Raw genomic sequence first — 17,367 nt, forward strand, 5'->3', positions numbered from 1 at the left:
ACCATAATCCGAATTAAGGGGGAAATAAAGCGGCCTGTGACCAAAACAACATTTGCCCAATGACTGTATTCGGTCCTGGTGGTGTTACAGTACGGGGTTGCTTCTTATACCGTTGTAATCCGGGTATGCATATTCTGCAGGGTCACATAAACGGACAGACATACAGACATGGGATGCCTAAAACATTGTAGTCCCTCATTTTGATAATCCCCCACTTGCTTCAAAATGGTAACGACCGCTGTACATGGACGATAACGCTAGACCACACAGGCTAAGGATTGTAACCGAGTCCAAAGAGCAAAAAGCCATTTACACTATCTTGTGGCCTTCCATATCTCCATACATAAAGCCTATCGAAGATTTCTGGGATGCCATTGGCAGAAATCTTGCAGAAACCCACCTTCACAAAATTTTGTTGATTTAAAATTAGCAATTCTTGATGAATCATGGCTTAGATTTCCTCAACTGAAGTTTTGAAGGCTTGTAACGGGTATGAGACGTCGTGTTATGGAACTGTACCGGAAGAGATGTTGTTACACATGCTATTGACTCAATTATTGACATTAAATTTGTCGAACATACCAAAGATTATTTGTAGAAAATTTTAATGATATTGGGTGATTAATTCTTGTAAAAAAAAATCGCATTGAAACTTAAATTCCGTTTCTGATTTGTGTAATTTACACTATTTCTATAAACGCAAAACCTAAATGCATAGAACCTTCATACGTGACCAAAATTATATTTGTGGTTTGTTTATGGTATATGTTAGCAAAATTGCTACATGAATGTCTCCTTTTTTTCGAGGAATAATTGATTTTTATAATTGGAAACAATTTAAATGCAATAAAAATAGGTGGTGCTTAACTTGTGGCGGAGTGTATAATATACTTTACAATGATATTTCAGCTGATCTGTAACAATTCCATCTTCATTCCTTATATATTATGTACTGTATTACGACACGAGATTAAAACTGACGAGAAAAGGTAACATCCGGCCACCGAGAGCTTTGTTATTGTGAAGCCAAGGTGGCCGAGTGGTCGAGCGCGTTGGATACAGTGCAGGCGATTTGGTGTCACGATATCTCAGTAGCATGAGTTCGAATCCCGGCGAAGGAAGAACAAAAAATTTGCGAAAGCAAATTGACAGATCTAACATTGTTTGGCTGATGTTTAGACGAATTATATATAGTCTAAATTGAAAACAACGTTCAAACCTATGATTGCGTTGGATAAAAACCTCAATTTTTATACGTGTGCATGTAAAACAAATTTCGTTGTAGAGGGGTCTAAACACAGCACAAACAACATTTTCCAAAAGACAAAAAGAGTGAAAAAAGTATATTTCAACAAAACGCATTTGACTAACAGGTCGAACAACTGATGTTCTTAAACTCTGCTGACTGCCATTGACGATTGCTAAATAAATTGATCACAAGGTGGTATAAACAAAATGGATCTTATATTAATTGAATAAAAAACAGAAAACAATTAACTTGCGGCAAAGATGTAAAGCCACAAACATGAGGTGCTTTAATTTGTACACCATATCCGGATTTCCACAATTACTGTCTCTTCAGTGGCGTTAGGGATCGAAACGGTATTTGGAAGGACATATAATTTACCTCAATTTAGGATATACCCTTAAACCGGAGGGAAAATGTAATACAGCCAAAACGTCTGTCTGCCTGTCTGTCTGTCCGGCTAATCAGTTTTCCACATTTTTTTTCGTGCTTGAAGATATTGCTTTGATATTTGGTATATTGTTTTATCGTGACAAGTTACAGATCAAGTTTGAATATTGTTCCGGACGGAAATTTTTGTGCAGAGTTATGGTCCTTGGAGAAAATTCACTCAAATATTCTGTTTTCCGTACTTTTACTTGTCATGCTTGAAGATATTGATTTGATAATTGGTATGTAGTTTTATCATTACAAGATACAGACTAAGTTCGAATTTTGTTTCGGTCTGATGATTTGTGCCGAGTTATGGTTCTTGGACTCAAAAAATTACATATATTATCATTTTTTTCACACTTTTTGTCGTCATAATTGAATATATTGGCTTGATATTTGTTTTATGGTTTACACCATCACAAGTTATTATAGATCAAGTTAGCATTTTGTTCCAGTACAATTAATTTGTAACTGTTTGTTGTTATATGCATCAACTCAGACTTTAAAGTTTAATGTTTTAAAGATTGTATCTCGTTTTCAGATGCAGAAAACCCTTGTGACAATATGGAAAATCCACCTTGTGTTTCCGATGGTGTGGTCCATACATGTCTTTTAAAGACGGATGGTAACTTCACATGTGTCTGTCAAAAGGGTTATACGAACGAAGGGGTCTACTGTATAGGTAAGTAGATATACCCGTTTGAGAAAATTGTTCTGACGGTAGATATTGGTAAGAACTTGTTTTTAATGCCCCATTTATGGGCATTATTTTTTCTGGTCTGTGTGTCCGTCCGTCTGTCCGTCGTCAAAATTTCGGACAATAACTCTTAAAAAGCTTTGAACGAATTTTCATGAAACTTTGGGGAATTGTTCATATTTGCTGATCTATCATTCGTTTTTTTTTTTATCAATTTTAAATTATACCTTTCCGAGTTATGGGGTTATATTCATTAAAAAAGGATGATTTTCCAGGTTTTGGATAATAACTCAAAAACACTTTCACCAATAACTCAAGAAATTATTGTTTGTATCTATTGACATGATTTTGATTTTTATAAATTTTAGATTTTACATTTCCGAGTTATGGAAATATTATTCACACTAATGGGGTGATTTTACGGTTTTCGTATAATATCTTTAAAGTTTTTGAGCAGTTTTCATGAAACTTTGGTTTATAAGTATTAAGATAACCTCCCTTTAGTTTTTCATAAATTTATGATTTGACATTGATAAGTTATTGAACTTTATTATTTGAAAAAGCGAAGGGCGTACAATGTGCTCAATGGCGTGGCTCTAACCAACAGCAATCGAAACACTCGGACTTTTCAATAATATTATCGTAATGTAATTTCTTCGGAAGTCAATAACCAACTTTTTGTTTATTCGTCTTGGATATTATTCATTTAAACAAGCTAAAAAAGGAGATACTATTCCGATTGTCATAAATTACCATTTTTTTTTAAACTTGTCATCCAGAATCCAGACATTATAATTTGAAAAAATGAAGATGCTGGATAATCGAGACCACTGAAGAAGCTAATGTTTTTCTCTCTTGAAAATATCATTAAATGGAGTTCATTCATGATTTTGATTTTGTTATGCTGTGGTGAAGTAAATCGATCATTCCCACCAAGTAAATTATGTAAAAGCTTTTATTTTGACAATAAAAAAAACCCGAGAAGACCTCAAGATCTTGGTAACCACCTTTTCAGGTTCATTAAAAAAGTTTTTTTGAAGATGCCCTGTGCCAGAAGGCAAATATATAGACAATACACCACTGGGTCGATGCCTCTGCTGGTGGACGTTTCGTCCCCGAGGGTATCACCAGCCCAGTAGTCAGCACTTCGGTGTTAACATGATTATCAATTAGGTGGTCATTTTTCTAAATTTCCTGTTTACAAAACTTTGAATTTTACGAAAAACTAAAGATTTTCTAATCCCAGGAATGGATTACTTAGCCGTATTTGGCACAACTTTTTTGGAATTTTGGGTCCTTAATGCTCTTCACCTTTGTACTTGTTTGGCTTTATAACTCTTTTGAACTGAGCGTCACTGATGAGTCTTATGTAGACGAAACGCGCGTCTGGCGTATTACAATATAATCCTGGTACCTTTGATAACTATCTGCCCATAATATGTTATGCGTAACATCAACCAAACGCTATAAGAGAGGGTCGAAAGATACCAGGGGGACAGTCAAACCCATAAATCGAAAATAAATTTACAACGCCATGGATAAAAATGAAAAAGACAAACAGACAATCAATAGTACACATGACACAACATAGAAAACAAAAGAATAAGCAACACGAACCCACCAAAACCTAGCTGTGATCTCAGGTGCTCCGGAAGGGTAGGCAGATCCTGCTCCACATGTGGCACCCGCCGTGTTGCTCATGTTATAACAAATCCGGTAAATAGTCTTAATTCGGTAGGTCATATTCATGCAAGAGAAGGGGATTGTTGTTACGACGTAAGGAACATATCCGATACCATTTGAGAAACAGTTATTCCATAACGGTCAGCCAACTCGTGATGGCGTCCGTAAAATTTACGAAGGGATGACTTCAACTTCACCCCATTTGGAACTCTTGGTTTAATAGCTTCCTTGTGAGCAGCAACCCTCTATCAAGGAAATCATGATAGGAAATGCAAGCACGGGAATATCGTTTCAATTGGGAGATATGTACCCCGTATGCAGATGCTGCTGGAATGTTACTACTTAGAAATGGAAAGTTCACAATTCGAAAGCTGAAATCATCTCTTTTGTAGTAAAGTTTTGTTTTAATCGACCCTCATTGTCAATTTCTAATTAAAAATAATCGAGTTCTTTAGAATCAATCAAATTGTGTCATCTATTTTCTTTATGTATTTTTATATGTTGTGTGCGTTACAATATACATTTTCATGCTCGGCCAATAAAAAAGTGTACTATTGTTATACTTTTGTAGTGGTCTGAATTTATGATAATTATTTTAGATAAAGGAGCTTAATATGAAATTTTATTATATTGTTTTCAGATATTGACGAATGTTCAGCGAATAATTATACTTGTGATGTCACATATGGAGTATGTAATAACACAGTAGGATCTTATATATGCTCCTGTTCTGATGGTTTTGTGCTCGGTCCTGGAAATACATGCACAGGTATGTTCAAGGCTTATATATTTTATGTTTACCAGTGCGGTTGCCATTGGTAAAAGATTTATCGGGATACTGAACATAATGATTCCTAACTGTAAATTAAAATCTCCTCTAAAATGAAAAGTCCTCTTTAAAATAAGTTACTAAAGGAATCATAAATAATATATGAATGCAACGAACGGTTACTTATAACTGGATATCACTTTAGTAATTGCTACCAGCTTGTTTGAGTAGGAATTGCTCACTTCGAATGAGCACTGAATGTCATCATTCTTAAACAATGACCTTTTTCGAGCTAATATTATAAAATACCCTTCTTGTCATTGTGGGTCAGATATTGAGGATGTCCATCATTACTTCTTCGTTTGTCCAAAATACACAGCATTTACCTTATTCAATAATCCTAACTGGCTATCCGAAAACTTTGTTTTAGATACAAAACTTTAATTTGTGGACAATAGAAAAAAATTTGATCGAACAAAATGTTATAAATTTTCTAACATATTTAAAATTTCATGAAAAGGTCAAATAGATTTCTTGCCCCTTCTTTATTCGTTATTGCTACTGGCACTGAACATCATCATCATCATTAACACTCACGTCATTATATATCACAGAATTATATGAATTTCTTTTTCCTTTTTTTCTATCTCTCTTCTTTTTACCTATGATAGATAGTATCATATTCTATTAACTTTTTGCTTTAATAAATTATTATGCATCTTCATTATATTTTAATACTATTATTGTAATTTTATATTGTATTATGGAGAAGACTTCATAAATATGATTTACTTGTATCTAATCCATTTTGCTTTTATTCATCAAATAAAATATGTTTAAACTTAACTAAATGTCATCTTCGTTTTGGGGTTGATGCTGCTATAAACGATTGACTTAATTAGTAATATTTTGTAGACAGCTGTTTGTCTTTGTGTTTTTTTTTTGTTTTTTTTTGTCATGTGTCCCTCGAATCATTATTTCAATCGCTTCCTAGCTGGTATCTTCATATATATACTATGTGAATATATAGGAATCACTATGTTCGTTTGTTTCGTATTGTGTCCGCGCATAACTTTCGTAACATTGAACTTAGTTTGATAACACTTGGTACATACATCATGGCCTGGGTGTGGATGATATGCAAAAGACATGGCACTTTGAGCTTGACTTCGACATTTGACCCATAATTATTTTATTATAGTGTCACATATTTGGTCAGACAGTATATATATATATGTATACAACAATTCATAATAAAAACAGAGATGAAATATCCAGCATTAAAATAGACTTACATATGTATGAGACACTTGTCAAGAATCAGTCTTGTAAAGTGTTGTAAAATAGAACATAGGGGGAAAATGCAGTTCTTGACTTATATCTCTGAAACTAAAGCAAAAGTAATATATGTAAAAAAAAAAGTAATAAAATAACGGTTGCACTATTTCATGCATCAATTGTAAATAAAAATATCAGGTGAGTGACATATAGGCTCCATGGAGACTCTAGTTGGCAATCTTAATGAAGTTATTAGACGTTATCTCCAAATGAGTGGGGCTTTTTTTTTTTGCGTGAATCCTAAGTGAGTCCATGCCTATATATTGGCGAGTAGTGGAGGCTTTTATGGGCCATTCGGACATCTTCGGAAAGTTTGATCAGTTTATACATCAATAAATTTAAGAGGCGTTTAATCCTTATAATTCTTTAAAATTGGAGATAAGAAGTACATTTTTCCACCATCGTAACAATCTATAACACGTTAATTGTATATTTATGTCATTGAATAGGCCTGGCGCATGCATATATTTGTTGGGTCAACGTAAACATATGCTCCTACTCAATGAAATTTGCTATGTGATAAAACATAAACTACAAAAACTCTTATTATCTTTCAAACGAACGTTTTTTTGTTTATTATCTAATTGAACGATTAATGTGCAGAAACAATAAATGTTGTTAATATCGGTATTACTACGCCGCAATCTTGTTTACATTGGTTACGAAAAGAAGTTCGGTCAACCTTCGTCTATCGAAAAATGAATAACGTCAAGGTCAACTACCGGAAGTCTTCTCGACCAATCATATTAAAGTATTCCCTAAGTATTGGTCACAACTTTTTGGAACTTTTGGTCCTCAGTGCTTTCCAGCTTTGTTCTTGTTTTAGTTTTCAAACTTACATCTGGGCGTCGCTGGTTAGTCTTGTGTGGACGTGGCGCGTCTGGCGTATTAAATTTTTAACCAGGTTCCCTTTGTTGGCTATTAATCGTTTGTTTCTGTCCTATATTTTCTCCCATTTATTTGTATTGTAGCCTTGTCATGTAATGTTGTCATTTTAATGTTATAATTAAAATTGCCATTAAAGCGGGAGGTTTGGCATTCCACAAAACAAGGTTCAACCCACCATTTTGATCTTAAAATGCCCTGTATTTAGTGGGGGAAATGGCCATTGTTATATTATAGCTCGTTTCTGTGTGTGTTAAATTTAAATGTTGTGTTTCTGCTGTGTCGTAGTTCTCTTGTATTTAATGCGTTTCCCTCAGTTTTAGTTTGTAACAAGGATTTGTTTTTTCTCTATCGATTTATGAATTTCGAACAGCGGTATACTACTGTTGCCTTTATCTAATATGCAAATCATATTAGAATTATTTCAAAATATTGTCTTTACTGTAAATTTTGGGTTAAACTGAGGAATACAAAACATATTAAACAATCAGAGGACAATGTTTCATTCAGCATATATGTAGCCTGTTGGGAATACCATCTTTTTAATTACGTCATTTTTTAACGTTAAAATTGACGTTTTTCATTACATGAGACATTTCGTTTATTTATGACTTTATTTTGTTTTCATACAAGCATGACCTTGAACTTTGGTATTATTTTTTTCACTTAAAAATTAAGTCTGAATATAACTTGTTACTTTGCAGAATTTTAAAGTCAAGTAAAGGAGGGACATTGATTTCATGGTTATTTTAGTAAAATTTTGACATTTTCATTTCAGACAGATCATATTGTCCACATTTGACCAATGCATTTATTATTGGTTTTTTTAATGTAACATAATGAAAAGCTTAACATATATACTGATGGGCATTTTTACAGAACACAAATATAAATAATCATTATTAATTGGTAAAGTATGGACAATATGATCGTTTCAGAAGCCCTGGGGTGAGAACAATATTGTGACAGTCAGTTCAGCATTGTCTTAACGTCCGTTGTATCATACCATATAGGCCACATATTAATCGGGATTATTGAAATGAAATCTTAGTACAATGAAATAGATTATAAGTGGGAGGAGGGTTAGAATCTAAAAAGGACCCTGAATGAAACCTTGCCACCTCTGTCATATAATTATCTTTAGTCATATCTTCATGTTTTTATTTGTTCTTGGGAAAATTTGATATTGATAATCTTGATAGTCTCTGTTATATTTATTATCAACCTCTTTACTCTGGTTCCGGACTGCCATTGTTGTAATGTTTATTTTATCTCTAGTTTTCATTGGTTATTTCTAAACCTGTGATGTTTTATGTCTCAATGAAACATACCCAGATTCTCTATTTCTTCATAATTAATTTACCCTTAATACATGTTATATAATTGCAGGTCCTGTCTTTTGTGATGTATATAGCATGTAACAAAATGTATATAAAAACAAAAAAGCAAAAATAGTTAAATTTTCCAACATAAAGTAAACAGATACATTTGTTAAACAGATTTTTGTCATAGACTTTGTAATTACATACACAATTTTTTCACTGATTTTCAAAGCTGTTATTTTAAGCAGTTGTTCTTCTGTTTGTTGTATAAGTTGACAAAAATGTGAAGGTTTCATGCTGAAAAGGATGGTAGGAACTAGGCCTGAAAGTGGTGTTAATTATAAGTGAGCAAATACCAGGGGCCGGTTGTTCAACTTGTCGTTAACTTAGGAGGACAGACTTTGTTACATTAAAAAACAAAAGATTGGAAACTAAAAAAATAATAACACAAAAAACTTAATACAATTATCATTTTTATTTCCATTTAACTACATTTTTCAACTTTTCCACCTGTTTCTCAATTATTACTTGGAAAACTAACTCTTAGGGCCATACAGTGACCTATAGCTGTTACTTTCTGTGTCATTTGGTCTCTGTCTGACTCATAAGCAATCATTCCACATCTTCTTTTTTTTATATCTTACAAACCTCTGATTCTGCTTCTTACTTAAAGAGAACAATCTGACTTATATTAAGGCTCATAAGGTTCTGAATTGTTACTTTTGCTGAGAATCATCTGTTACAGTAATTGACGTTGAAATTGAAAAAAAAATCAGTTTTCTGATCATTATTCTTAATGCCATTAATTTTGAGTAAGAAAATGTGGTCTATCTATTTATTCAGATTATTGAACAGATATATCATGTTATTGAGGGGTATTTGCAAATAAATACCAGTCAAGGGACAAAATTACCCGAGCCGCTAGTCCCAAGACTGGTATATATTTTTCTCAAATACCACCTCATAACATGATATATTTGTTTAATTGTAATTCGGTGTACCGAATAGATTTGGATTGAAACTCTCTGTACGGGTGACCATATTTTCTTTTCTTTGTATAGCCAGTCAAGGTCGTTAAAAACTTCCATTTGTTTGTATTTTCTTTTTAATTGAAAGCTTTAATTCGTTTACATGTTCATGCATAACTTTGAGGGTAAGAGGATATTATCATAGAACCGCGGGAATTATACATGTACTAGCTCGCTTTTTTATGTAAAGTCATATCCGAAACTTTTTGGCGGCAAAATACTCGAGATGTTTAAAAAGGAATATCCAAAAAGGCCAATGCCATGGTATTTGAGGCAAATTCACCGGCAGTGGTGAAAAACAGGCAAATTCGTTTGAAAATATTAGAATCGGCTTAAATACACTGGCTATCAACCAATCAAAATCTGGCTTTCTTATATATACTTTTTTCCAATCAGTTCATTAAGAAATAATTCCTTCGTATCCTGCTCTATGCTCATTTCAACATGGGTAGGCATTATATTTGTCGATATTTTACACTGAGCGTTAGCGAGGTGTAAAATGTTGTCAAATATAATGCCTACCCATGTTAAAATTAGCATAGAGCATGACACGAAGGAATTATTTCGATTCTAATAGGACAAATACAGTGTTTTTATAGGTCGAAGCGTACGAAAATACCGTAATTTTTTTTTGGCTTTTCCCGTTTCCTCCACCGCAAGGAGTCAGTGCATCACATTTCATATTTGATAAGTATAAAAACTATGGTCAGGGTAAATATATGTTGTTTTATAAAAACATATAATAAAAGTTTATGCTAGCTGCTTAAATGTATACAATTTAAAGAATAACGATAGAAGTAACGTTAATATACACAGTAAGTTCGTGGGCATGTGTCAAAATATTTTTTTGTGCTCATTAGAACACGGCTTTGTTTACAAAGCGTAATAAGGACGTCATATTAGAATGTACGTTAGACGTCAGTTTTTATCTGTTAGACGTCCGTCCATATCCGTTTCATGTCCGTTTAGCGTACGTTTTATCCGTCGACGTCCATTCTGTCCGGTGGAAAATTTTGAGCATGTTCAAAACTTTGAACGGACGTCCACTGGATGATTTGTACATTAAACGTCCGGTAGACGTCCGTTTTGTACGGTACTCGTCCTTTTCGTTTCCGTTTTGTATCCGTTAATTGTCCGTTATACATCCGTTGGAGATCGGGTAGACAAATTCACCAACCGACTTCTACCGGACGTTTAACGGATAGAACGGACGTTGAATGAATATGAAACAGACTTCTACCAAACGTATAACGGATAAAACGGATGATGAACGGATCTGAAACGGATAAATATAAATTGAGAATTTCGTGTCAGAAATGCCAATTATTTGTATGTCAAATTTCTTGTGTGTCATGAATTCTTATTATACATAATCGATCTTAGAGTTAAGGGTACGTCTTCACTATCAAGCAGCTCTTATTCAAGCCAGACACTACCCTTTGGTGGTACTTTGAAGAACAAACAAAAACCTGGCACACTGGAACTTTTTGAAAATTTATGCGATTTAATTTTTCCGTATATCTTGTTTATCCGTTTTATCCGGTACGCTTCCTTTAGGTGTCTGTTTTATTCGGTATTCGTCCGTTGGATGTACGTTCGACATCTGTTCTGTCCGGTACGTTTTCGTTTCTCGTACGTTGTATATCCGTTATGTGTCCGTTATGCATTCGTTAGGTAGGAATACACAGTTAGGAGATCTTTTAAATAGGAAAGTTATTGTGTAATAAAATTCATTTTTAGACAGCTGAGTACTATTTATTTTAGCCTTCAACGATGATTTATAAGAGCATACAAATTATTTTTACAGGTTTTATGGTCAATTTTCTGTTTGACAATCCGTAAATTTATATAAAAAATGTAACATCCTGAAGAGGTGCAGGCCATTTTTGATTCAGGCCAAAGTTACTTCTAAATTTACAAAATTATTCTAATCCACCTACAGTAGAGATTACTTTTTACCTCTCATTAAATCTGTCAGAATCTGTCAGGAGAACTGTTCTAGGACAGTATGTAGAACTGTCAGCCTGACACCTTTTAGACAGTTCTAGCTAGAACAGTTCTAACCTAGAACTGATTTTGGTCAGTACTACCTAGAACTGATTTGGACAGTTCTACCTAGAACTGATCCTGACAGTTCTACCCTAGAACAGTTTTAGACAGTTCTACCTAGAACTGAACAACTCTTTGGTCAGTTCTACTTCTAGAACAGTTCTACGGTTAGAATTGATTTTATAAATTCTATGGCTAGAATTGATTTATAAATTCTACGGCTAGAATTGATTTATAAATTCTACGGCTAGAATTGATTTCTCAATTTTACGGCTAGAATTGATTTAAGAACTCTTTGTATTAAATATATATTAAGGCTTCGGCAAAATAGCGTTTAATCAAGAGATGTATGTGCCTGTTCCAAGTCAGGAGCCTGTAATTCAGTGATTTTCTTTTATATGACGTGTTACATAAATTATGTTTTTCGTTCATTTTTTGTACATAAATTAGACAGTTAGTTTTATCATTTGAATTATTTTACTTTGGTCATTCCGGGAGTCGGGATGACTCGTATAACAAAATTATTTGACATCATTAACCAAATGTAATAACTTGTTTCCCAATCTACTATGATAAATAAATATGTTTTTAAATTAAACTTCAACTGACCATATTTGCTCTTCATCATGTAAATCTATATACATGTAGCTGCACACTACAGTAATACAGTTATATTTTTAGGCATTTTATTGGATTGTACAAATGACAGCAATTATACATGTATTGGAAAACAATGACTTTAAAATTTTGTTCGCATCAATTTATAGTACCAGCATGTCCTCTTTTTATTCAAAATATTGAATCGTTCACAAATATTATATCTGTTTACGAGTAGTTTTCATACCTCGGCCGGCCCTGTTTTACAAACATCTTTTGACTGCATCAACCTAAACTGACATTATTTGCTCTTTTTTTCTGCAAATCTATGTAGCTGCACAGAAGCTGCACAGTAATTCAGTTATAATTTTCGGACTGTTATATAGAGTTAAAGCAATATTGGAAAACAATGACCACAAATTTTTGTTCGCATCAATTTAGAGTGCCAGCATGTCCTCTTTTTATTCTAAATATTGCATCATAAACAAATATCAGTAGTTTTCATACCTCAGACTGACCATGCTGACTGGTATAACAAAATTATTTGTCCGTATCAACCAAAACTGACCATATTATGTAAATATTAATAGCCGCAAAGTAAATAACTTATATTTTATATCAGGATGTATTGTATAATTCAAATGATAGCAATATTGGAAAACAATGACTACAAAATTATGCTTGCATCAGTTTATAGTGCCAGCATGTTCTCTATTTATTCAAAATTTTGAATTATAAACTAATTTCAGTAGTTTTGATATATCTCAGACTGACTCATATATAACAAAATTATGTGTCCACATTAATAAAAACTGACCATATTTGACAGCATCAACCAAAACTGACCATATCTGCACTTTATTATGTAAATCTTAATATATATATATAGCTGCATAGTAAATCACTTACATTGTATAGTTACATATCACGATGGATTGTATTATTCAAATGACAACAATATTGACTGTCTGACACATTGACTACAAAAAAAAATCAACATCAATTTAGAGAACCAGCATATCCTCTTTTTATTCAAAATATTGAATCATAATAAACAAATTTCAGTAGTTTTAGACTGAGTCATTTTAACAAAATTATTTGACTGCATCAACCAAAACTGAACATATTTACACTTTATCATGTAAATATATATGGCCTCATTGTAAACCAATGATATTTCTATATATATAGCTATGTCAGGACGGATCATATAAAGATGACACCAACTTTGGAACACAATAACTACCACGACTACAAAAGTTTGTCCACATCAATTTAGAGTGCCATTATTTCCTCTCTGTATACATAATATTATAAATAATGAACCGTCGGTGGTTTGTGATTGTTTTTTTTTTAAACAAAACTAGTTAGCGGCATCATCCAACACTCACATGACTGATTCATATACTTTAAAATGAAAAGTACATGTATGAGAAGTTCTCTTCTTGGAATAGTACAATGCATACTGTTAATATATTTCTGTATCTGTATTTCACACTTCTTTTATACGGGTGGGTACGTCACAGATTCCTTTCGGCTATTGTGTGACGGGTTGGTCTGCGCATAAATTAGTCACGCTTGCTGGGGAGTATTGATTAAAACTCCTTGGTTGTAGTTATGAACACAACAGAGTCCGCTAGACGGTTCCAATCTACTGCAGTGCTCACAAAGATGGAGTTTTTGAACTGATCAGACTTTCTATTAGGAGCTACATGTATGACCGCACGTTTGTTGTTACGGACTTGTTGGTCTATAATGTTCTTCGTTACAAAATTGTTATATGTTGTACCTCTTATTTGTTTTTTTTTTAAGAAGAAGTCAAAGAAGAATGATCATGATGATTGATTATAGTTTACACATATTTTATTTGTTAAAGTACAAATCAGATAAGACACAAGTAAAACAGACTTATGAAGTCTTCTCCATTTAACATTTATAGCAATATAATACAAAAATATATGTATGAGCATGCATGTAAAGAATGGTATATCTATTTAATAAATATGTATATAAATATGGATCAAAAGACGGTAGTAAAAGAAAACAATAATAATACAGAAAAAATAAATAAAAATTAAAAAAAAAATTAAAATTTATAAATGAATAAATTATTTTGAAAACAGAAAAAAAAAAAAAAAAAAAAAAAAAAAAAAAATAATAATAATAAAAACACAAATCCAAAATGAAAAAAATATAAAAAGGACAAAAAAAAAAAAAGGGGGAGAAGAAACAAATCTTACTTAGATGATGATGTGTGTGCGATCATGGTTTGCTACCTAGACAATTTGAAATCTTTCCGAACTTTTAATAAACTCAAAGACATTTTTGAAAATGGTTTGGTTTTGCTCTAAAGTAAGAAGACTACCCGAGGAAAGTAGTTCTATGTTGATTTTACAAGCCAGCGCAGACTTTCAAACATTTTATTTCGTATTTCTGAATATAATATACATTTAAAAAAGAAATGATAGGAATCTTCACGATTAACACCACAGCGGCAGGAAGGGTAAGAAATAATGTTGGCCCTATATAGATCATAGTTTAAGGATGATGCAAAACATCGAAGTTGGGTGAGAATTATATTCAATTTTCGATTTCCAAATTCATATTGCTTCGGTACAAATATATTACTCTGAGTTTTAAATTTATTAATTGATTCCACATCACGAGTTGAATCATCAAGATTATTCCAAAGACGTATGGTTGATGGAATAAAAGAATCATTAGTTAATGCTAGTCTGCAGAATGGAATAATGATGTCATTTCCATTGCGTAGAGGATTAGACCGTCATACTTTGTATTTTTTGGGGAATTAAATGTGACAAATATTCTGGAACATTATTATTTTGAATATTATAAAACATTTGGATTTTTCTTATCTCTCTTCTTTCAGCTTATGTTTCCCATCCAAGTTCTTCATAAATAACCTTTGAGCTTGTGAAAATAGGTAACCCTGTAACTATCCTAGCAGCTTGGAGCTGTAATTGCTCCAGTTTATTGACATAACCTACCCCAATATTATCCCAAACCTCACTTGCATACTCAAATAAAGGTCATATAAAAACTAAATAGAGTATTTCTAAATTTTTCCTGCTTAGTTTATATTTCAACTTCCTTAGCATATTTATATGTTTAGACGTGCTTAAGATAATATTATCAACAAGGGCATTCCATTTAGCATCATTGCTAAATGTTACCCCTAAATGTTTATGCATATTTGTAATAGGTATATTTTTATCATTGAATATAAAGTTCATTTCTGGGGTTTCGACATTAGAAAATAACATAATTTCTGTTTTATCTGGATTAAAAGACATTAACCATTTGATGTTTGATTGATTTTGTTTGTAGCCTAACGTCTAGGGGCAAATGTTCCATTCATGTTCAGATCGAGCATATGTTTATGACTCCCAGACATCAGTTATAATCGTTATGGATAAGTCTGTCTAAATTGACGAGATTGTGCAAATGTACATAGTTTTTTTACTTAAGTTACACAACACGTATTTCATTAATATCCCATAATTCATCCACTGTACAATTTTCGTTTGAACATGTCATAACAGAATCTTAAATCATAAATGTAAATCCAGAGCAAACAAGGTAAAATGATTTTTTTTATTATATTTTAAAGAGACTGTTAAAATCGGGGAACGAAGCAACATAAACCACGATGTGCAATCATATGAAAATATTTCTCCGATATTTGTACATGTAACGTTTGATCAGTAAAAATATAGAAAATCTGCTATTATACAGTTAAGTAATTGGAACTGATTTTTTTTTCTAAATTCTAAATTCTAAGATGCCCTTACTGCAGTGACGTCATTTAGAGCTGTTCTACAGTCCTAACTGATTTAGTCAGTTCTGCTGACAGTTCTACGGTTAGAACTGATTTGGACAGTTCTACGGTTAGAACTGTTTTGGACAGTTCTACTCTAGAACTGATCCTGACAGTTTTAGACAGTTCTACCCTAGAACAGATCCTGACAGTTCTACCTAGAACTGATTCTGACAGTTCTACTTAGAACAGTTCTAGGGTAGAACTGTTCTATGTAGACTGTTCTAGGATAGTTTAGAATAGTTCTATGACAGATTATTCTGACAGTTCTAATCAGAGATTAGAAGTGATCAGGTTTTGAATGTACCTGGGGTAACCGAATTGTGCAACAAATAATTTATGTCACCCTCGAAATGATTTCTCCAAGAATTTCATAGGTATCTTGGTAGGATTCTTTTCTGCATTTGGTGCCACTACTCTAAATCGACACATCTGAAACCGATATAAAGAATCGGCAATCACATTGAAAGAATCTCCTATATGTTTTGCTCTAAACTGAGAATTGTTACATAATGTGAACAAAACCAAGGGACGAATTAATCTCGTCACTGATTTCGAGATAGAAATGCCGGATTATCTAGCATAAACAAGATTTTTCATTTATGAATTATAGACCCTATGAATACAAATCCAGTATTATATTATAGGAACGAGGTGAAGAAATGTAATATCTTTCATCACTTCAGAATCTGCCCAATTTTCTGGCCAACGAAACTGTTTTCATTTAAAAGCAAAATAAGCTCACCAGGCCAATGATTGACTACCTGCACTGTCTGTGAACAACTCAATAATTGCATTGTTAAACCTAAACTTTTCTAGTAAACTTTTCCCCATTAAAATGCGACAAAAATTCTAACCACACCATTACATCTTGTTTGACCTCAATAGTGGCTCGAATTAAATTAAATGGTTTCTTTTCCATAACAGACGCAATTAAATCATAAAATCTTCTTATAAATGCTTTTGCGGATGGGATAGCCCTGGCATAGAAAGTCACTAAACCAATAGACGACTCTAACATATTTACTCGAACCTTTTTCACAGTAAGTAAGTTTTCTAAGTGAGATTTATTTTTTTCAATTTTGCTGTCAGGAATCCTGACCAACATTTGATCAGTAAATATTTTTAAACCCCCCAAAAATTAGTACAGTTAGTTCAATCTGAACTGTTCATTATATTGTTTCCACCCTATACTGTATAAACTTAACTTAATCCTGTTGCCCCTTGGTGGAGCATAGGCCACTAACGATATTTCTCCACCTTGTTCTGTTCTTTGCTAGCCTCTCCAGATCATGCCACTTGTACCCTTCTTTCTCCATCTCGGCTGCAACATTCCTTCTCCAGGTGTATCTTGGTCTGCCCCTGCTACGCTTTCCTTGTGGGTTCCACTGTAAGGCTTGCCTTGTAATGTTAGTTTTTGGCTTCCTCAGTGTGTGTCCTATCCATCGCCATTTTCTCTTTTTTAACTCTTCATCAACTGGGG

The 17,367-nt window shown here is 33.0% G+C and overlaps 1 protein-coding gene across 4 annotated transcripts in view; it reads left to right on the forward strand.

Moving 5' to 3' along the window:
* LOC134725374 (serine-rich adhesin for platelets-like) overlaps nt 1-17,367 on the forward strand; it is a 151,774-nt gene that overhangs the window by 47,447 nt on the left and 86,960 nt on the right. For all 4 annotated transcript variants that reach the window (XM_063589143.1, XM_063589151.1, XM_063589169.1 and 1 more), the window contains 2 exons: nt 2,220-2,360; nt 4,699-4,827. In XM_063589143.1, the coding sequence (XP_063445213.1) occupies nt 2,220-2,360; nt 4,699-4,827 (270 nt within the window). The remainder of the gene's footprint in view (nt 1-2,219; nt 2,361-4,698; nt 4,828-17,367) is intronic.

Source organism: Mytilus trossulus, chromosome 1 (genome assembly GCF_036588685.1).
Source record: "Mytilus trossulus isolate FHL-02 chromosome 1, PNRI_Mtr1.1.1.hap1, whole genome shotgun sequence".
In the NCBI taxonomy this organism is placed as follows: Eukaryota; Metazoa; Mollusca; class Bivalvia; order Mytilida; family Mytilidae; genus Mytilus; species Mytilus trossulus.